The sequence below is a fragment of the Pseudomyrmex gracilis genome, unplaced genomic scaffold, assembly GCF_002006095.1.
Source record: "Pseudomyrmex gracilis isolate BER0280 unplaced genomic scaffold, ASM200609v1 scaffold_17, whole genome shotgun sequence".
Taxonomy (NCBI): domain Eukaryota; kingdom Metazoa; phylum Arthropoda; class Insecta; order Hymenoptera; family Formicidae; genus Pseudomyrmex; species Pseudomyrmex gracilis.
Window position 1 is genome coordinate 262,332 of NW_018020601.1, and position 22,714 is coordinate 285,045.

At 38.0% G+C, this 22,714-nt stretch overlaps 1 protein-coding gene across 6 annotated transcripts in view; it reads left to right on the top strand.

Moving 5' to 3' along the window:
• Positions 1 to 22,714, top strand: part of LOC109864067 (pleckstrin homology domain-containing family G member 5) — a 40,794-nt gene that overhangs the window by 11,398 nt on the left and 6,682 nt on the right. For 5 of the 6 annotated variants that reach the window (XR_002251399.1, XR_002251400.1, XR_002251401.1 and 2 more), the window contains 3 exons: positions 16,140 to 16,385; positions 20,344 to 20,450; positions 21,110 to 21,249. Coding sequence is in view for 1 of the 6 variants with exons in the window: in XM_020444912.1 (XP_020300501.1) it covers positions 16,140 to 16,385; positions 20,344 to 20,450; positions 21,110 to 21,249 (493 nt within the window). In the remaining 5 variants the exon portion in view is untranslated. Of the gene's footprint in view, positions 1 to 8,260; positions 8,894 to 16,139; positions 16,386 to 20,343; positions 20,451 to 21,109; positions 21,250 to 22,714 lie in introns of all 6 variants that reach the window. The other variant, XR_002251403.1, reaches the window with a different exon arrangement.

Consider the following 22,714-nt stretch of genomic DNA (forward strand, 5'->3'; position numbering starts at 1 on the left):
GAAAGTGCGAGGAAAAATTTCCGATAACAAGAAATCACACGCCCGCAAGTGATGTACCGTAATATATATAGTTGTGTGTATCGCTCACACACACACACACACACACACAAAATAAACTCAATAAATAGTTTGGTTTCCATTTCCATGCTAGATCGTAGGGATAGAACGCATCGTTCTGGATTGGGTGCTTGCACTCACTCGATGCTACGCTGCGGGGGTGGTTTTCTAGCGGCGCTCGCGCATTCCCTCGCTTGTAAACCCGAGACCGCGTCGGCACAGTGAGGGTGGGTGGTTGGAGCGTGCGAAATATCGGTGGCCGAACGCTTTCTCTCCTCGAATTCTGGTTTCAGTGTGACGCGCGTCCTTACGCCGGCAGGATCGGTGTTTCGGACTTTCTTGTTCGCGTGCGTGAAGAAACCGAATCTAAACCCCGCAGAGCAAGAGCGCGGTGCCGTAACGCGATCGAGAGCTCACACACAAAAACCGGGGACGTATCGCAGAAACCGTTGCGAGATACCAATTGGATAGTTCGACGAGTGAATCGACGATACAAAATCGAGATCAATACGGATCAATTTGATAAATGAATCGATTAAACGATACTTCGAAAAAGAAACATTAATTCTATCGGAATAAGAAAAAAGAGAAGAAAAAAGTAAAAAGAAAAAAAAAAGAAAGAGCGTCGGCGAGAAGGAATTAATTAATTAATTAATTTCAGTCGACACAAAGGAAATTGATCACGCAACCGTAACCGAAAATTATTATTGGGTGTTACATTACACACTTGTACGGTTCCGGTTTGTTAAAATATGAAGATATGAATTTCTATATATGGAAACGAGATATATATGCGCCTAAGACACGAAAGAATCAAAAAATAATACGGCGCATAAGATAATTGAAAATACATGAAGCAAGAGAACTGAATAATTTCGAAGAGAAAAAGGGAGAAAGAGATAGAGATAGAGAAAGAAAGAAAGAATATTGAGGTGAATTTTGGAAGAAAGTCTCGTGCGTTCTCACGAGAGAAAACGGCTTGGGAACGAACGAACAAACGATTCTCCGATATTTGCGAAAATGTCATCGTCAGTGAAAATCGAAGGTAATTTCTTCCCCGTTTCTGTATTGCGTAAGCGTGCCTGATCGCGCGATGTCGGAAAATCGGTGCAATAATGCAGCTAGCAATCACACTGTCACGTGCGCATTTACGTAGTACGACATGATGTACGTTTCACCGTATCTAAGATATATTTTTTTTTTCTGTTTTGATAGAAGATGAATATATTACGCGCATTCGTACTGGTATATATATATATATATATATATTTTGTTTTGTATACTCGTATATCTTTTTTCGATGTTTTGCACGCCATATGTTCACAACACCGTGTTCACCACCCCCCCGCTCACTATATCGTATATCTCTACCTTGCATGTTTTATGGGAAACAATGCGGCCCATGTGTGTCTCTTGTACAATTCCCGCGCGTAATGACTCATTGTGTCAAGGCGTGTCTGTGCACGTGCCAGATCATGCGATCTTTACATTCACATACAGTTTTTTTTATCGATTGGAAACATTGCAACAAAATGTGTCCCATTGTAAGATATGTTTTACATTTCGTTTGGAATGTTCACGCATATTTCCTCCGTTTTCCGTATTATTCAACATTGAGGTATTTGATAAAATTGCGCACGTTCCGTTCCGGGAAAGGTGTCTCATGAATTATTTCGGCGATGCGAAAGTACAGTACCCGAAACAAATATGTGCAAAAGCCTGCAAAATTGTCAAATGAAAGATTTTGTATGTACATGTGTGTGTGTACATGTGTGTGTCTCGAATTGAAATATTAGTTACGTAGAAATAACGAGAAACATTATTGAATTTAATGAAATATACATCGAATTATAAACATCATATATGAAAAAAAAACTATTTTATTCATATACATATATTTTTATAAATATATGTATTTTTTCAATTACACATAAAATTTTACCGAATTCGATTTTTGATTCTCAAAAAAATATCGCGTACGATACATACATCACGCTACAATATATTTCGTGAATATTACTGGAATGACAATAGATTTCTAGTGACATTTGTGAAATATGGTGTGCGATATTTTTCGAGAATTCTAAAATTCCAGTTGTAAATTATTAGCGGGAATTGTCTACCACATACAGAGAGAGTGCAGTATTTTTTGTGCGCGTCTTTTCTACTATTTTTATCCTTAAAAAACGCGAGAACACACACGTAATTATTGCTGTTATTCCATCTTCTCTCGCATTACGAAATTGTAACTTCGAAGATGTCCTTGTTGCCAGAGAATATCCTCGAAGTTACGTCGTCGTCGAGTAGAGATTGACAATTTCGCGGTTGTCCAACTCGACACAACATTAATAAAGTAATAAGGTAAGTCGATGCCCCCTTTCTCCGACTCCTTGTGCTGTTGCTAGAAAAAAAAAAAAAAAAAAAAAAAAAACGAAAGCCGCGAAAAATCATATAAAACCGAAAAGGAACGCACTTTTTCTTAAACCATGTAAAAAGTTTATTGCTAAATCATTTCACCTCCCTCGCGCGCGAACAAAAAAACTTTCCGCAAATATGCGATTAAATTTGGAATGACGTTGATCATTGAGACGAACCCCCATCGTCCCGAGAAGGAAAGAGAAAAATATAAACTTCCAAAGGGACAAAAATCGGTCAAGGAGAAAACTGTTTTTAAAAATAGATACGAAATATATAATTTTATGGATGTAATATTCAGCCGTTTTTTTCATTTTCTAAAACAAAAAACAATTTAATATTTGCTTGCCCACGCGCAGAATGTGTTGATAGAGAAAATATTTAAATTTTATACATTATTTAAACACATCATTAAAATATTTTTACACTAATTATCTGTTGTATATATTCCCGTGAATGTTTGCGACCTGCTTTATTTGAATTCGATATCCAACAATTTGGTGATAATTATTAATGATGATGATGATGATGATGATTATTATTATTATTATTATTATTATTATTATTATTGTGCTATAGAGTTGTCTTACTAGAGTTTACGTTCGGACGCAGTGCACTATATAATGTCCGCAAGGATATAGCGAATTGGAGGCCGGACGGAACTAATTAGGGCAGGTTCAATGAAAATGTCACCGATGACATGATTGATATATTCATTCTTCATGTTCGTGTCAGAATTTCTCCCTCGTCCCGATGAATCGTATCGCGATCTCCCATTATGCTAAGAAGGCGCGGATCATCCACAAAGTAAAAATAGACCTGATGGAACAAAGGAAAAGGGAGACAGAGAGAGAGACAGAGACAGAAAAAGGAAGAGACAGAGAAAATCTGACGAGATTTCCTTTTTTTTTTTTTTTTTTATTTCATCTTGAATCTCGTAATTGAGTTAACATTATTTTAAAATAGCTGACAAGGATCGCTAATCTCATTCAAGGAACTCACCGAGCACTGTGAACAAATTAAAAGAACCTCTGATAAATTTTTTTTTTTCTGCGCGCTCTGCGTTGCGCGTTATGCAAAAAAATATATTCCGGACGCAAATCCGCACGCGTTTGAAATTATTAGAAGAATCACGTCAAAGTGTCACGTAATAATAATCAACTTTCCGAGTATTTAAAACCGCGATAATATTCGCGTGACATTTGGTGGCACTGCGTGCTCGAAAGAAAATGTCTGCATCGCATCACAACTGGGACGCGGTTTCAATAACAAACTTTTATCGGAGAATTATGTATATTTTCTCTGATCAGGTATATATATATTTCTCCAGTAATATGTAATATTGCGGTATTAACATACGTACATGTATGCACATACTATTCGTGCATTATGACGTGCATATTGACGCATGTTTTATTGTCACTATGCAAGATGGATGGATGGTTCATTTGCGGAAGATACATGTGCACCACACGGCAGTGTGTAGCGAGCGAGTTTTTACAAGAAAAGAGAAATACCTACTGCAAAAAAAAAAAAAAAAAAAACGTTAACTTTGATTTATATCTCTTCCTCGGAAGGACTATCTATCGTCATTTTCTTTTAATTTTCTCTCTCGTCGACGGAACTCATTACGCTGTTAATGTTGCTCATAAAGTGCAGTATCTAATATTCTCGAATATTCTCTCGAATTAGAGACGGACTTTCGAGATAAATATTTTTTGCTCGGCGAATAACACAGCGCAAAAAATAAATGTGTGCGGAATATTACGTGTCGTTATATTAAGAATATCGTATCTTTTAAACGAAGACACGCGAAAAAGAGGGAAGATATGTACAGAGTCGCGGCGCGTCGAACCTCTCACTTTTCATTACAAACGACGATTTATAGATTTTGGACGCGCGAAAAGGGTCGCGCGAATCGAAAAAGGGTCGCGTCCTTGTCCCGCGCACCCGAAAAAAAATGGCTTTTTAAGCTCGCGCGTTTTCCACATCGTTTTTTTAATTTGCGTCGTCGTAGTTAATGGCTCTGAAAAAGCAACGCGTCGCTGCAAACTGATAAATAATAGGTTGCATCGGGACATCAAATACATATCGCGACGGTCCGCGCCGCTCATCGAAAATCTTTTAAAGCGAAATCGATTTGGGTGATGATTTATATCCTATGTAATATATATACATATAAATAAATAAATATATATATATATATATATATATATATATCGAGAGTAATATATATATCGAAAGTAATATAAATATGAGCGCGTAACGGCACATGAAATAACTCGAGAAATATATAGGGATGAGTATGTCGCACAAATTGTAAAATAATAATTCAGAAAAAGCTGTAACAGAAAAAAAAATACACATATTAATAAAAATAGCGAGAATATTAATCGAAGAACATAATACGGGGCGATTCAATTAAAATCCTATTTTATGCACACAAATATATATATTCTTTATATTGCGCTGACCCACTTTCCTCAGACATGTAATGCAATCAGAGTGAAATTAAGCGAAAGATTCAAAACAGTGTCGTAGTACACGATGGAAATTTTGTGAGAGACAGATCGCGAAGTTTTTGAACACTCACAGAGCCGGGGAGATCTTTGATATGCGAATATAATAGCCATTTTTTCCCTCTTTTATCTCGCAAGACTGAAATTTCTGATGCACGTTGAGTTTTTTCTTTTTTTTTTTGCACACATGTAGCTAGCGCCTGAACTCGCGCGCGAACCGCGTATTCTCACGCAAGCGGAACAATGATGAGTGTTTAATTGAGCCTCCGGCGGTTTCCGATTGATTCTATTAACGCTTCGTTCTCGCCCGGAGAACGTATTGTGCATACGTGCTTCAACCCGTGTTCGACGAAAATTTTACACATTGTCTTGCGTGAATTTGTAGCGGCTTGGAGTTGTTTTTTTCTCGTGAAAAAAAAGAACAACGCAGCGTTGTTACACGACAAAATTAAAATTTTAATAATTTAATACTAAATAAATAAAGTCATACTTTCGGCGCGCGTGAAATTTCAAGCTTCGATAAAATTTAATACAAAAAAAAAAAAGACGATTCTTATTAAGTAAAATATTTTGGGAAATATTTTATGAAGTGAGTATTGCAATTTTGAGAGGTATTTTACGTAATAATGTCTTTCGCGCTTTATTGCGTTTTTTTTTTGTTTTCTGGAATTCGGACCTGTCATCAAGTTTTTCCCACGAAAAATTCAGCGCGTTTTCGACGTTTCTCATCTTCTCGTCACCTCTCGCTATTCTTCTCTTATTCTTAGTCCGTAAAATATGCCGCAGCGGAAACCTTTGAAAGCGGTCACGCGTTCACGTTTTATATACTCACGGGTGGCGTGACATCTTGGATCCTTCAATTAAATCCCCGCAAGTAGAAGGATCGTGCCGATGCAATTCAGTCGTCGAATCTTGTTTCGATGACCTGAATTTAGCCGCTCACACGCTCGATTAATTAGTCCATACAAGTGGCACCTCTTTCTCCCCGGTGTTGTCTGAGAAACGAGAGAGCGACGGCGGCGCGGCGGTGGGATCACTCTCCGGTGTTTGAATTTCAAATTACATTGTATTCGAAGCAGAGAACCGCCTGTTCCTTTATCCCCTTTTTTTTCTCGAGTGGGTACAATGTTTGCTCGAAGTTTCGAATTTTTTGTACCATTAAAACGTTCGGAGAGAAAATAATTTTTTTTCTTGTTTTCGATTCGTTTTCACGTGCTCACGTGATGTGCGTACAATACGCAAAACGTAGCGAAATATAAAAATCATCGTTAACAAATTAAAAACGCAAAAATAGACATTCTATTTTTCTCCTCGCGATGCTTCGATTCTCATTCTGCCATTATTGTACTTCCACAAACACACAGACACACACGCACACACACGTCGTGCATCAGGCGCGCGCGCACTCTATATTCTGTTAGTAATAAAAACTTCCTTAATAGATACGATCGATTCGTTACGCAGATACCGGGCATTACGGCGCGGGTTGTCGAAGTAACAAAAAGAAAAATCCAAGTGCTCTATCCGAGGAAAAATCACGAGGAACATCAATGTGAATAAGAGAAGAGAAAGAGAGATCGAAGAAAAGCGCATTAATTGATCGCGAAATTCGCGCGATTAAGAAGAGTGAATATCGACGATAATTGTGAGGAAAAAAAAAAAAAAAAGGTCGGTTTTCAAACGACTTCTCGATGGAAGAATCTGAAGGATCGCGCCAAGTTATTTCTCCGACGATGAACCTTGAAACGCTGATCGATCATTCGAAGGATAACGCTCCGCTGCCTCACGAGCCCTTCGAGATACGTGAACGCCCGATTCGTGCCATTAACGAGCTCAAAAGCAACGCCGGGCTTTTCTCCGGGTTTCTTCGAGTCGATATTTTGCAACTCGCTGCCGCGCGAAGTTTGCGTTAATTCCGGCTCATAATGCAGTTCAAAGCTTCTTCGCTGGTTGGTGAGAGAGGGAAAACGACGAATATATACAAATTTCTTTCAAGCGAGAATTTTCCACCAAGACTATAATTCAATCCTTCGAAAACGGCGCTGCACCAGCTCCGCCAGTTTTCACGAACAAAATTCTAATTAAAGTTGTAACGCCGTTGTAAACTGTTAAACTCGCCCGTATCCGTGCGTGCCGGCACGACGGGATAACGTGATCAAAATCGCGCGCGAACGAAACCAAGTGCGCAGTGTAATCCGGATTTCACTATCTCTCTCTCTCTCTCGAATTTTCGAGGGCGTTATATGTGTGTGTGTATCCCTTTGCAAATATCTCGACATGTCGAGCAAAGTAATATCCGTAACGGAACTATCAGTCTACGTGTTTCGTTGGTTTCGGCCGAGATTAACGCGAGGCGAATTCACGGACCCGTAACGGACAGAAACTCTGCGAAGTGTTCTATTCTCAAATAGAAAGTCACTGACTGAAGAACAGTTTCTGTTCTTAATCAATTAAATCAAATTACGAATTCTTGACTATATATATACATATATATATATATATACTATATATGTATATATAGGATACGAAACGACTATTACACGCAATAAATCTAAAATAACTTTTGTCTCATGTTGTATATGTGAAAAAAAGATGATTTTATCGACAATAATAAACTTTTAAATATCAAGCAGTGACGCAGATATAATCGTAGATTTATATCCGAACGAGGACGGATTTTCGTTCGAAAATTGATTCCTCACCGATTGATGCTTACGAAATATACGTCACAACTGAAAAACATTTTACAACAATTTACTCAAAACAAAAAAAAAACAGTTTAAAAAAAAAAAAAATTATTTCGCTGAAAGAAATCACGTTGTTGTTCAGAATCACGAACACACATCACTGAAAACACATATAGAGCGCGCAGGAAGATTACTTGCTGACAAACTGCCGATAACTGGAAATCAATTCGCCAGGCCGCTATCGCGATACTTGGGCGATCACCTGTCACGTACATTCAACGCAACCTTTTATTTAAGGTGTGAACGTGTCGTTCCGTCAAAGCGCGCTTACGCTTCGAGCGAATGAACGATGAATAATAGCTCGGCTAATGTAATGTACGACGGCGAAATTCAACGTGAGAGGCGAAACGTTCTTCCGTGAAATATTTGCTCAACAAAACTATGCTTTGTTAATTCTCAATCGCCGGCTCTTCTCTGACTATCAATCAATCGTAGTATAGTTCTCTTCACTTTTCACAAAAAAAAAAAAAAAAAAGGAAGAAAAAGAAGAACAATAGTTGTCGAGCTTGTTTTTTTCTGAAGTCGTAAAGTAATCGCGAGACCACAAAGCGCATGGAGGAAGGATCAACGACGCGCAAGAGAGGTCTTGTACGCAGCTTTGTACGTCGATCGAGCAGCGGCAGTAGAGTCGGACGATCGGCTTGCGCTATTGACTCATACGGCCGTGAAGGCGGAGGAAATGGACCCGGTGGACCCATCGGTAGCTGCGGCAATAGTGGTGAAGACACTATGAGTCCTGGCACGTCCGGTGTCGTAGCTGGACAACAACTGGGAAGTGGCAATGCAACAATGCCGATACCCGGGACTCTTCCAGTCCGCGGTATTCCAAGTCGACAGTCCAGTTGCGACTTAAACCCCCTAAGGAAATCGTCGTCGATGTCCTCGCCGACAAGTCAGCAAGACGTGACTAATTACGGGAGCGCAGGAGGTAGTAGCACCGGTACGACGACGGTGTCCTCGTCCGGTAGCAATGAACAGGATTGGCGAAAATTGGTCGGAAGCATAAGGCGGAAAGTGCGTCGGAAACCCGCGCAGAATAATTCTAACGTATCCGAGGCCGGTCTGCAGGACACGACGAGTCGCAATCAGGACGACTTCCTCAAAGCCGCCATGAGGATCTTCCTGGTGGTTTCGCCGCCGATGGGTCGCGTTCAGGTAAATGTGCACACTGAATGTACTCATATTACATATCGCTAGTTCGCATTAGTTAGACGAAAACAAAAAAAAGTCTATCGATGATTCTTCTCTTGCTGAGAGAGAAAGAGAGATTTTTTTTTTTTTTTTTTATCGAACATTCTTCTCTTGCAAAATGCGAAATTAAACCGGAAACCGCGTGTGATGGAATTTAATATGCAGAAATATCGTTTTACTGTAATTTGTTTTGATCCTACACACTTGAAAAATATTTAATATCAATATAGTATTACAATTATTTTTACGTAGCCAATAGAAACATAATTAAAAATTAATTCTGCAATTTGAAATCGAGACAATGTATGTGTGTAAATCACACACACGCGCATATATCAAAGAGAGAGAGAGAGAGAGAGAGAGAGACAAAGAGTTTTAAAACTTTCCGCGTGCGAAATTAATCAAGACGTTTTAATGAAAAGATCTGATATAATTAGCTTCGCGAACATAAGAGAGATGTGGAAGATCTACACTCGACTTTCAAGAATAATCCGGTTAATCGAGACACGGAAGATGTCTCTTCTTCGCGCTAATTTCGTCGCACACAAAATACGTGTATACGGAAAATTAGATTTTTTTACATTGCAAACAATTTGTTTACGCGTTTTTACGCATACCTATTGATCAATAATTTATTTCCACTGAATATTTTGTTACGAAATATTGTCTGCAAAAATCTCTCACACAGAAATATAGCAAGGTTGCATACAATATTTCTTTAATTATGACATTTATATCACACGGGCGTAATATATTGTCAGTTTCACTCGGGAAAGAGGATAAGGTAAATACACACAAATTACGGTCAGGAAGTTTATAGCCGCTTTGCGCCATTAGTGTGTATCGTTTAAAGATTAACTTGCGTCTGGAGTATGTAGCACCCGGTATAAATTATAATCATTAATCCTCCAATATCCCCGGTGCGCAACGAGTATTATTGCGCGGAGCTGCCATCCATTATAGTCATCTTCGCAATTACATCGACCGAGAAGTGCATTATTCGTCGAACGGGGGACCACGCGTCGACGAGACACGAGGACGTTTTGTCATTGATTGCGCTTTGTTGTCGATTAAATTGTCTCATCGCGAAGCAGATCCTTCCGCGTAGATTTCCGATTTTCCCGAGAATTTTATTAGATTGTGTTTTAGAATTTTAAAGACCGTATATATATATATATATATATTGTGTATTTTCGCGCGACAATATCAACGCGGCGTGCGCGCAACAGTATTTGCCAATTCTATTTATAAGACTTTAGTTTGTTATCTTTCTCTTATTTTTTTTTTATTTTCAGATAGATATACCCTCCAGTTACGCGACGCGCGCGCGTCTTATACTTTCGCCGAGTATAAGATTTATTGATCCAGTGAGATTTTGGAAATTCTGGCGATATCACACACAGGACTATGAGTTATCTCGTCTTCACACCACTATAATACACACACACACACACACACGCACACACACGCGCATTTATATCTACTCCTACCTGAATTTATCAATCAATCATGCCTGAATGAGTCTGAATCAATTGATCTTTCTGGTCAAACAATGCCAACGTGGTCTATAATCTAACGCTTTGACGCGGCTACTCAATTTCTTCTTTTTTTTTTTTTTTTTTGTTAGGCACGGGTGAATAGGCCTGACTCGGCGGCGCGCGATATAACTTCGCTGTGCCCGCTAATCGATTAGCACTGTTCGCACCGTGACCTTTCGTCTGATGTAACAGCTGCATTCGATAATTCGCCTTCTGACAATGCAACCCCTGTAAGCTGCAAAAAAAAAAAAAGATATTTGTACGTACAGGCATGTAGAGCTTTCATGTAGACAGAGCTTTTTTACTCGGAAACGTGTAGACAGTGACGATAAGAGAAAAGAGAGAGAGAGAGAGAGAAAGAGAGGAGGGGAATCACAATGGCAATTTCGTTGGCGCAGCTCGGAATACGATTCGATTTTACGTGAGGGTGAATGTTTTTCGCGATTTTCGCGAGGGATAATTCGAAAATCACAAAAATTGTCTCTCGCGCGCGCGCTTGTTTTGAAATATTTTTTTCCAACATCGAAGATTAAATAATAAAAATTTATTTACATAGCAGTATTTTTTTTTTTGTAAACAGCCAGATAATAATTTCTATAGAAATTCGCGACGCAAGAAGAGATAAATGATCGAATATGTTTACAAGGCAAAGAAGAGTGAGAATCGCTGATGTAAACTCAACGCGCCGAGCAACCCTGAATTTGCGGAACGACGTTATATTCACACAGACAAAGTTCACAAATATAGGTATGAAGAGGCCGAATGTTACCGAGCCCGACCGAACCGGGCCGATTCCTCTACTTTCCTATCCTTCTTGAGACTAAAATCATACCCCTCTTACCCCTGCCTTGGCTAATGCCGCGCGTCTATACACGTATATGTGTATATATATAGTCCGAAATCGATATTTGTGTGTAGATGCGATCGTACCATCGATCACTATAAATGTAGGGTCCGAATTTCAAGATTATGAAAATTAAATTGCTCCGAAGCCTTCGAAACCCTTCAAGTTATATTCAAACAGACTTAGAGGCAGTCGATCCGTTCTCGAGATATGTATATGTGAATTTTTGTTCGATTATCTATATAAACAAATTTCCATAGAGAGTAATTAATATTATTACTTACCACTGTGTTATTATTATTGTTTATATTTTTCTTTCTTTTCAAATTAATGTAAATTAAATAACTTTTTATATAATAGGGACGTTTTTTTATTGTACGAACTGCGTATCTCTACGCGCACACACGCAAAATAGTTGTGTGCAATTCCAATTTCGCATGGTAACTTCTCCACACTTTCAAATCAATTTGATTGTTCGCGAAAACGATTTGATAGCGTTCCAAATGAAATTTCGTAGATCTCGTCACGTGATATTGCTGTATTTAATGTAACAAGATATACGTACGCGTGGCTTAATGCGGTCGAGTTTACCTTATGCGTGCTGTCACGCATAATGGATCTTTCTGAAACAAAATAATCTTTTTTTCTCTCTCTCTCTCTCTCTCTCTCTCTCTCTCTCTCTCTCTCTCTCTCTTTCTCTTCATCGCGCATTTTTTTTTAGAACGTATTTTACCAGAATTTTATCTCTAATTTTATCTTCGTCTGAATTGTGAAAAAAACTGTTTCGCAAGAATATATAATATATTCACGCCGTTGTAATAAATAATTAACAGCGTGTTATTTCAAAACTAGAAATAATTCGCGAGTTATTGCACGAACTATGTTTACTCTAGCGAATGCGAAATTAAGTAAAAAACATAATCGAAAACAAATGATCGAAATAAATAAAAGACACTCGTTATCTTCGATACAACTCCGTTGTATTTTAATTAAACATGTAGCTCGTGTGTATTGTGTGTGTGTGTGTGTGTGTGTTTGCGCGCACGCGCCCTGACAGTTATGAACAACGACAATAAAAATTCTCGTTGATTCATTGTCAAGTTGTGTAATGTGAAACTAAAAAGGAAGTTCTCGGCTCAGAGTTCGGGGAGAAAGGTGAATATATATCAGCATCAAGTGACTGTCTTATATTCGACAATGAAAGCGTTTTTGCGAGAGAGATTGATGGGTAGCGAAATATGGGCGAGTGTAAATAAGAGGCGTGGATCGGAAAGGTTTTTTAGCCCCGGGAATTGATGGTGCGATGCCGACCGGCGGCGGATGATTATACACATTCGACGACGAACTGACTCGTTTTAATCACGAGGCCTCGACAATTGCCGCATTTTTTTTTTTTTTTTTTTTTTTGACGCAAAACTACGTCAGTCAGTTTTTAACGTAAATCCGAACGAGACACTTTGTAAAGACAAATTAAATATACATGTTCGCGAGCCCCACTCTTTCCTGCGACGACAATTCTCAATGTCATAATCGTCTGTGGGATACTTCGTCATGATTATGTCACAAAATGCGGTTTAATTTGGTGAAGCGCCAGTTTGCGCTTTGATATATTAACTCGCCGATTATGAGATTAAATACACGTTTCTCCGCCTCCTCGTCTGCTCGTGTAATGGAGTTAACGAGTTTTCGCAACTGCAGCGTACCTGCCCGTCTAACGGCGAACGTATTTTGTACTCACAGCGTAAGACTCACAGTTGTCGAAATATAGCCCTAAGCTTCTTGTCTTAAGACCCCCTTTCTCACAATTGCTCCCCACTTATGCAATAGTTTGCTTTACTGCTGTGCTTCGCGCTGCAACTTCGATAACACGTAAATACTTGTAATACTCTAGGACAGATAAAGAGAGAGAGAGAGAGAGAGAGAGAGAGAGAAATTTCCTGAAATATATTCCAAGATAGCGGAAAACAAGTACAAAGAAGTAAATAACGCATCCTATCGATATACTTAAACGGATAAAAAATGTAAAATGACTCGCGTGGCAAAAGTTCTTTCGTCTCTGATTAATTATTAATTGAAATTAGTTGCCGAGTAAGTTTGCGCTTTCTCTCAATTTTCTGAACTATGTGTTTACCAAGACGTTTTAATGCTGACTAATTAAACTCGCTATGTTGCTTTAATTAACAGGAAGAAAAAGCTCCCCTTGAATAAATTTGTTTTTTTTTCTCTCTCTCTCTTTTTTTTTTTTAATCTCGTTCTCTTCGTCTTCATTTCGCAATTGATGAGCGAAGGAAAAAATACGACGAACGTTGTAAGAAAAAAAAAAAAAGAATAGATCTCAATCTTCCCAAGTCGGATACCTTTTCGTCGCAAAACAGTTACCATAATCGGATCATTTTGCAGCGTGCCCAATTTGTGAAAGTCGATGCAGCTGCGGGGGACACGAGAACCTTGAAATTGTATTTTCGTTTGTTATAAAGCTTTCCGTGCGCGGCGGGATGAAGCTCGATATTGTTATACCGAGCGCCAACAGCTTATAACGTTCTCATCTACTGCTATATGAAAACGGATGCTCAAACGAGAATCAATGTTACACGCGACATATGAGAATACTACGAGCATATCCAACACGAATCAAAAATTGCACTGTCAAGCCAAGGTCTCTCGATCGGAAGAGTTTTTAGTATCTCTCTCTCTCTGTGTTCAACGTGAGATAATAAAATGTTTTATCACGCATATATATATATATCGATGATCAAAAAAGCCGTCACGGAGACAGAATGTCACACACGGCTGGTTTCGCAGTTTTTTGAAACTCGAAAAAAAAAAAAAAACTACATAATATTTCCACCGCAAAGCGAGTTACATGTATCGCGTATCTTTTTTTGTGATATCGGAACTCCTCGTGCACACACATCGCACGCGGGAAATACTTGGCGTGTAAAACGGATTGTAAAGTCAAGCAAAATAGCAGAGATCGCCATTTAATTATGTGTGTTTCGCGCAACGAAAAACCCCTACCTAGTACTACCTGCCTGTCTATCTAATAACGCGCGTCCGCGCAATTGCATTATGTAAATGTTAACATTATATTTTGAAAGTTATTAAATGCTTTTACGTAGCAAATATTTCAATAGCTCTTGGCTATATATACTACGTACTGGGACACGAAAATTTAGCATATGAATAGAGGCTCGGCTGCCTATTACGATCTGCCGAAGCATTGGATGTTTATACAACCTAGGACGATATGAACTTTGAACGATCTATAGCTGACGCTTAAATGGTTTACTCTCTCGCTCTATTATTACCGAACAATAATGTGTTGTACGTATATATTTTTATATAAATAACATAATCCATTTTAGCAACGTGTGTGAGAATTTAATGCGATATACGTGAAAACGCGCAGATTGCGAATGGTGAAAAAATAAATAAACAAACCGCCGGGAGCGGCTTTTTTTTTCTCCCTCTTCAAAGAACACAAAATATTCCATTCGAAGAAGAGCGTAATTTAATCCGCAGCTGGGATAACGTATAACAATTAATATTAACGATTTTATGTCATGCGCCAAATATAAAGCAAAGGAAGAAGAGTGTACACAGCAGAGCGAAGCTCCGGGCGAAAATGGAGGCAACAAGGAAATTACACGAAAAGGCAGCGTCAAAATGAGAGAAAGGGATCGAAAGGGGGATCACAATGTGTGCGGGATGAGGACAGTAAATGGCGAACTGCTGTTAATAGTCAATTTCAGCGGGTCGGGCGGGTGTCGGAGGGAGCAGAACAAAGTTTGTTCTGCGCGATCGTCGTCGCGACGAACGACTGGGCAATTAAAAGCGAAAGGATGACAACTACGAGAAAGTTTCGTTCGGAAAAGCTTAGCGTTCTCTTCTCGCCATCTTTTCGTCCCCAATCACGTCACTACGAGCAATGTGTGTGTGTTGTGATTTCCGTAGATGAAAATACGCGCCCGAGTTATAGGGAAATTTTACAGTACTTGGAAGGGAACATTGTTTCTGGAGGAAATTATATTAGAGGTGATTGAAGATGAAGAACTTTTCATCCGTAAAGTTTTAGGAGACGAAAACAAGTGACGAAACTTTGGACTATCGCGGGAAATGAACGGGCGGGAGCGCGCCGTTGAAAAGAATTTTCATTGACTCGTGTAATTAGCGGATTTTTAATTTTTCAAGCTTCAATCAACGAAGTTTTGAGCGCGTTGACTCTATTGACAGCAATTTGAAACGATCGAACATTGTGAAAAATGCAAAGTTTTTTTGTTTTGTAAGAAGTATTGATAATACGTTATTCTTCTGATTATATAATTGCGACGGGGGGGGGGGCATAATTGCTCGGTTGAATTCTGACGACAAGCCCAGACCGGATCGGCGTATTGCGAAAAGCCACAAACTCTGTTCGTGCATGTAATGGAGAATTATCGACGAGTCGCGTCGAGTTGATGCAGCTCGTCGATTTAACTTGTGAGGTTGCGGGCATCTTTTATAACCGAATTTACGAGCGCGAAATCTCATCCCTTAGCCGATCCAATTAGTCCGGGTCGCCGTCATTTTCTCTTTAATTGCGACCTTCATTTTGCGCCCGCAAAAGTGTGGTTTTCCGCAATGTCGGAGAAAACGTCCGGGGACCGAGAATTCGTGAAGGTCAGAATTTTTCATTTCCGTGTTCTAACCGTGAGTTGATCATTTTGTCAATTTTTATTCCGGTTTTCTCGATTCCCCTTCACTATCTTCTCTTTTTTTTTTCTTTTTTTGGAGGGAAGAAATTGTTATCCTTTTTGTTTTCTCACACAACGCCTTTTTGTTATTGCAGGTGCGTTCGAGGTCGTTGACCCAATTAGACGCTCTGAGCAATAGCATGTTAAACAGAGGTGAGCATTATGCGGAGGGCAAGTCCTCTCAACAGCAAGCCCATCACCTGCACCATCATCAGCAACGACCGCAGCTACAGCATTATCCCCATAGCGTGGAGAGCAATCGGATTCGATTTCTTGCGCCCGGTCATGTGACGCCTGTCGAGAGTTCCAACGGCGCTAAACGCAAACTTTCTCGATCTCAGGTAATATAATATATTATAACAACAATATGTGTTTTATAAAGTTGTCCCTTGGTGTTAATAACGGAGAAAACAAACGTGTTAATCGTCTTAACTGTCGCGCGCGAGTTCCTGCGCGAGCATAATTGTTGGTCGAGCTTAAAAGCTTTTATCGTGAAGACGATTATCTTTCGAGATTTTCAAATATAAATATGTTTCATTAAAGAACTTAAAAACACACTATTTGAGAAAAGAAAAAAAAAATATTGTCACGCAAAACACGTGTACGTACACGCAAGATCAAATCATATCTTGTGGCGCGACACGAAACGTGTATATATTCGGCGCGGCACATCTGACTGTTCTAGAGAAACGACAGATGAATATTGCATTCGGTGAACGGGAACGAGTTGCAAGCAATCGCGTGTTCACGAAAAATCCAATGTAACGTAAGTAAGAGAGAAAATTTCTTCTTTATTTGAGAAATTCAAAACGGAGAGCTCTCTTTCTTTACATCCTCTCTCGTTTGCTGAGTTAGCGCAACATTCGAGGGAAAATAAAAATATACGTGTGTTCTTTCGTTTCTTCCGCGAGAGATTAGAGAGAGAGAGAGAGAGAGAGAGAGAGAGATGTGTATGTATCTCTCTTCTCCGATATGTCTAAAAACGAGCGCGAAACCGATTGAGAAGTGTGTTCGATCGTAAAATGTGTCGCGATCTACCGAATAGATATTTTCATATTTTGTTTTTCATTGAAACGATACAAACATATTTCGAGTAGATATAAATAATAATCGCGTTACGAACTTCGCCACCGCGGCGACTGTATGTACGTGAATTGATTAAAATTGTTATTGCAGTGAAACACGCGTGTGTGTTAAATGGGATTTAAAAAGTTTACTATTTGTTATTGACAGTGAGCAAATGGTGTGTCGAATAAAACCGAAAAAAACAAAAAAAACAAAAAAAACAAAATCCGACTTTTCGCGATATTGAAATGTATGTACTTCGATGTGAGAGACGCGATTTCTATATAAAATGTTTCAAAACTTATTTCAAGGTGTAATCTCCGCTATATTCCAAATGGACATTCGATGTTATTCACTGCACGCTCGAAGCAGATCGAATGTGTAACATGAAATTGCAATCAATTGCAATGATCCGTCAATGATCCATTTCATTATGCACCGTGTTCAGAAATCTATGAGATGCCTGTCAAAATAATACGAATTATCATAAATAAATAACGAGTATTTGATAAGCCACTTAGATCTTAATAATAATAATAATAAGAATAAGAACAATAACAATGGAAAGAAAATATACGTATAAAAAGAGGAAAGATATCGGTACGTGAGGAAATAATAGACGCTATTATTTCTTCGCCTTCGTGAAAAGTGACGGCGAGACTAATTTTTTTTCTTACGTCGACGACAATTTNCGCGAGCGAGACGTAAGATAAACAAAAAAAAAAAAAAGAAAAGAGTGCAGAAAACGTTTACAATATATATCTGTACTACTGATCGACGTTTGTTTTTATCGCCTTAATCAACACTTTTTCATTTCTTTCATGGCGGTTAACATACTTTTGCCTGCATTATCTCGTCAAGTAATCTTAATGAATTACCGCGCACAGATGATCATGCAAATGTAGTTGTTAATTGCTTTTATCGGTTTTTAATATTACTTAAAGTTCTATAAATATAATAACACATTATAAGAACAGTGTTAAAATGATAATTGTTTCCAACTCGTTAGATGGAGGATTTTCTTGTTTTTGAAAAAAAAAATTATCATAAAAAAAAAGTTGATACATTCTATATTCGCGTAAAAAATATGAAATTCTTTATTGTTTGCTATAACGACAACGTAAAGTTACTGAAACCTTTATTATTCCTGAAAAACGCGAGATCAGTATAAATATGATTGATAAGAGCGAGAAGATAAAAGTCATACGTGAGGCTTTTGTGTACACACACATACATACACATACAACTATACGTATTTTTTGCTAAAATGTAAGTGAACACGAGCGTAGGTAGATGTTGATTTGGATTATTTTCAACTATTTTCGCACGTCGCTTTATCGTGACGTAGAGTAACATGAATAGCGATTCTTGTACGTATTTTTTTTTACGACAGAACGAACATGTAATCAATCAAGATGTATCAGATATAGAATCATATATAAGCCGAGCACGAAACACATTTTGTTGCCGAATTTCACAATAAAATCTATTAAATATACAAAACATATATATAATAAATATAACAAATATAAATACAAAATATATTAATTAAGCGTTTTGACAACTGAATATCGCGTTCTATTTTTATTTCACGATATTTTCGTCGCGTAATAATCCTATACGGTTTTGCAAAACTCTTGTGCTCTTTTTACAAAAACAAAAATAAATAAAAATATGTATATGTTTCTAGTTTTTATTCATATCATGTTCAGCAATAATATATGATAAGAACTTGTCAAATTCCGCTTATATAATTATGCCTTCCCGTGCTCTACATCTTTTTTAACCTCGATAAGAACATCCTTATATTTCTGTCACGTGCGCTTTTATTAGATAACAGCCAATTTGTGTCTGAAAGACTCTCAAGAAAACAAAAAAAAAAGTTTCGCTATCTTGAATCGAGATAATCATAATGCAATTGTAGTAAAAAAAAAAACTATATATAATATATAATATAAATTAAGCCCCGCAACTGCGCACATCCTAGTAAACAGAAAATATTTGATACGCCTTAGAGGAGCAATTTGTTTTTCTAACTAAAAATCAACACTCATACATACATCGCTCTTGTTTGTTCTTAATAAATATATTGTACATGATGATTGCATATATATGTTGTGTCATATATATGTTAATCTTAATCCTGTAAATTCTCCCGGACACATTAATGTCCGAGCGAATCTTGAAAATCTTATTAACTACTTAGTGAAAAAATTTCTAAAAATACAAAAATATATCAAAACTAATGTTATTTTCTTAATATAGAATGTCGAATAAATCTTCATGAATTTTCATAGAATTTTTGCAACGTTTTTTAACCAATAAAAACAGTGCGTTGGACACGAATGTCCAGGGTTTACGGGATACATAAAAAAAGGCAAAAAAAAAAAAAACGTTTGCAAGATTAGGGTTAATATTAGAATTTATTTAATTTATTTTCACGACCGAGATAATAGGAGAAACGTCTGCTGTTTCTGCGAATTTGAGTTGGACGTAACAAATGTAGGCTGTGAAATAAAGAGAAATCGTTATAAGGAGAGATTGATAGGAACAATGGGCGAAACGTAAATGAAACACGTTTATATTCTTTGCTTTTTATAGACTGCGACGAAGGAATTTTTATTAACCATTTGCACGCGCGCACACAGTCCGTATTATTGTCACGTACTTTCGCAAGTATTTATCTGTACTTTGGGAAAGGGTCGATGAATTACGAATCCCGGACGGAGAGGGTGCTGCCGTCGACTATACCAAAAACCGGATCGATATTATGCAAACGTGAAACAGCAAAGTTACTGACTGCCTTCGCAGCGCAGACATCTACAAGGTGTATCTAAAAATAATCAAGTTTAATTTATAGTGATACGCCGTAATTTTTGTGCCAAGAGAGAGAGAGAGAGAGAGTAAAGTGATTAATATTCTATCCGAACTTTTCCGACGCGCACACACTCCGATATGTATATGATTAAAAATAAAATTTGTACAAAATATATAAGAATGTATAAAATATATAAGAAAATATTTATTTGCGAATTTTTTTATATTAGTTTCAAGCCGTATTATTCCACGAAATCCCGCCAGATTAAAGCGACGAACAGTTTAACAGAATTTCCAAGAGATCTCGATATGAAATTTTTAATATTTCAACGTTTTTAATTACGTTTTTCAAGCATCAAGAGATTTCTTGCAGCGAGAAAGATAAAATTAATGAAGTTCTTCTCATTTTGATTATAGGCATCTAGCAACGAGTACTTCAGCGTCAGTTTCGAGGTAGGTGACGACGCCGCAACATCCTTCGATCGCGAAGTCTTTCTGCCCGCTACGAGAGGTATTTTCTTGATGTAAGCGAACCCGACAGCATTTATCTTTACTGTTTCGCACGTCAGTGTCGCCGTGAGAATAAAATCGCGACTATCAGAAAATCATTTTTTTATTATCTTGCGTTAAACAATAATTCGCGCAATGAAAGAAAGAAGATCGTGAAATTTCGACTCGCCGCTCAATCGTTCTCGGTGCGCGCCTGTCGCGTGATCGCATCGCGCACGAATCACAAGCGAGAAAGGTCACGTGATTCAGCAACACGCGTGGGAAAAAAAGGAAGGACGATAGAAAATGGCCATTTTTGGCCTCGCCTGGAAATGAGAAATTCATGCAGGACCGTTAAGAGTATCACTCAAAGAAATAAAAATATGTTCGATCGCTATCGTATCCACGTGTTTGCATTCATTTTTGACAGCTTTCCCATTCGTTTTTCGGCAAAGTGATAATGACATTTTTTGTACTGCATGAATTTTTCATTTCCACGCGGAACCAAAAATGCTCATTTTCTCTACCATCCTTCTTTTGATCCAATTTATCCGCGCTTACACAATTGCATTCGAGTTCAATTGTTTTGTTTTCTAATCTCTACTTAATTCTAATTCTCACTGTTGGAGATTGAAAATTACGAGGATACGTGGTTTCTTTTATTTATATATTCTCGCTATATCGTTTATTACAGAGATCTGCTGACCCCGGTCTGCGATCGTCGCGGCGTCGATCTGTCACGCATCGATGTTTTGGACAGTTCGTCGACGCCGTTGTCTCTGCTGACGACGGACGCCTCCACTCTCGGTGGCAAACATCTGCGAGTGGTAACCGGTAAGATTCTATTAAAAATACGTATTTCGTTATACAACACATATAATTTTGTGTTCGCAAATTCAATTATTAGACCGCGTATAACAATGGTGCTCGGAATTTGCAAGCCAATTTGTAACTTTCAAGATATTCACAGTCCTTTCGTTGCCATTCAGGTTTTTGCTAAACGCGGACCATTCAGATGGTATACATATATATATATATACACATAATGTCATAAATTGTCGCTTTTGAGATTGAGGCCCTCTCGCGCGTCTTCGAGCTTACGAGCAGCAAGCGGTTTGAGTCACAAAAGCTCAAGCTGTGAAAGAGAGATTTTGTGGTGGGCGTTTATCACAAAATCAACCAAAAATATGAGCTCGATTATTCCGAGAGATACAAAGAATTTATTCTACAATTACGCGCTTCTATTTTCGCGCTCGATCAAAGTTCGCGTCTTTTTATTATTGTCGCTTTTTAAGGTTTACTGTTTATTGGCGAATAAACCGATCAAACGCACACGCACCGCAAATACATCTGTGTAAGAGCGTAATCTCGGCGGAGGACGAAGCGCGCGAGTGTGTCGGAAAAATATTCAATTTCCTCTATGTCGGACTCGAGTAAAATGCAATCAATATAAGCTCACCTCTCCGATCGACAGATCGCCAATAATATTCTTTGGATGCGAGTCTGGAAAGTCTCCGGATTACTTTTTGTAATCTTATATGCCGCGCGCGCGAAAGAGAGAGAGAGAGAAAAGCGCGAAGAAAAGCGCGATTACGCGCTGTGTTATTATCGCAAATGACGCAACGGTAACACATTGCGACAAAAAAGAAATGTACTTTCGACCGAACGGAAAATTGCGTTGCGGTTTTGCTTCACAAAATTTAACAACCGCACAAAACAATTTATTACGATCTTTTTATTACTTTATCGGTCATTGTTATTTCTAATAAAGAAAATGCAGCAGAATGCCAAGTTTGAAATAAAACTTTTCTTTTTATTATCTTTTATTATCTTTTTATTACTTTTACAACACGTTATTTTAAATAAATAAATTAATACGCGGTAATAAATCTAAGGACATGTATCCTTGGGCGATTATTTCATAACAAGTAGTAATATCCGATATTAGTCGGACGATGGTAGCTCGACTCGATGCTCGGAACGTAGTTTCTTGTTATACACTTTACAACGAATGTGTGTACACATGTGTAGTATATATATACACACACATACATATATATGTATTGTTACATTATATCTTTGGTAAAAATAAAACTCTTTCATCTGAAAGCGCATTATATAACTTTGCGTTAAATTTCGTATTTCTCTTTACGAAAATAACAAGACGCGACGAATGTTTTGATCAATCTAACAAAAATATTCTACATGTAAAACATAACATGTCGATCTTTCTGAAAAAGTACATTCAATCTTAAATATTTTCTATACGTATGATGTTGTTGTTCCATTTTTCTTTTTT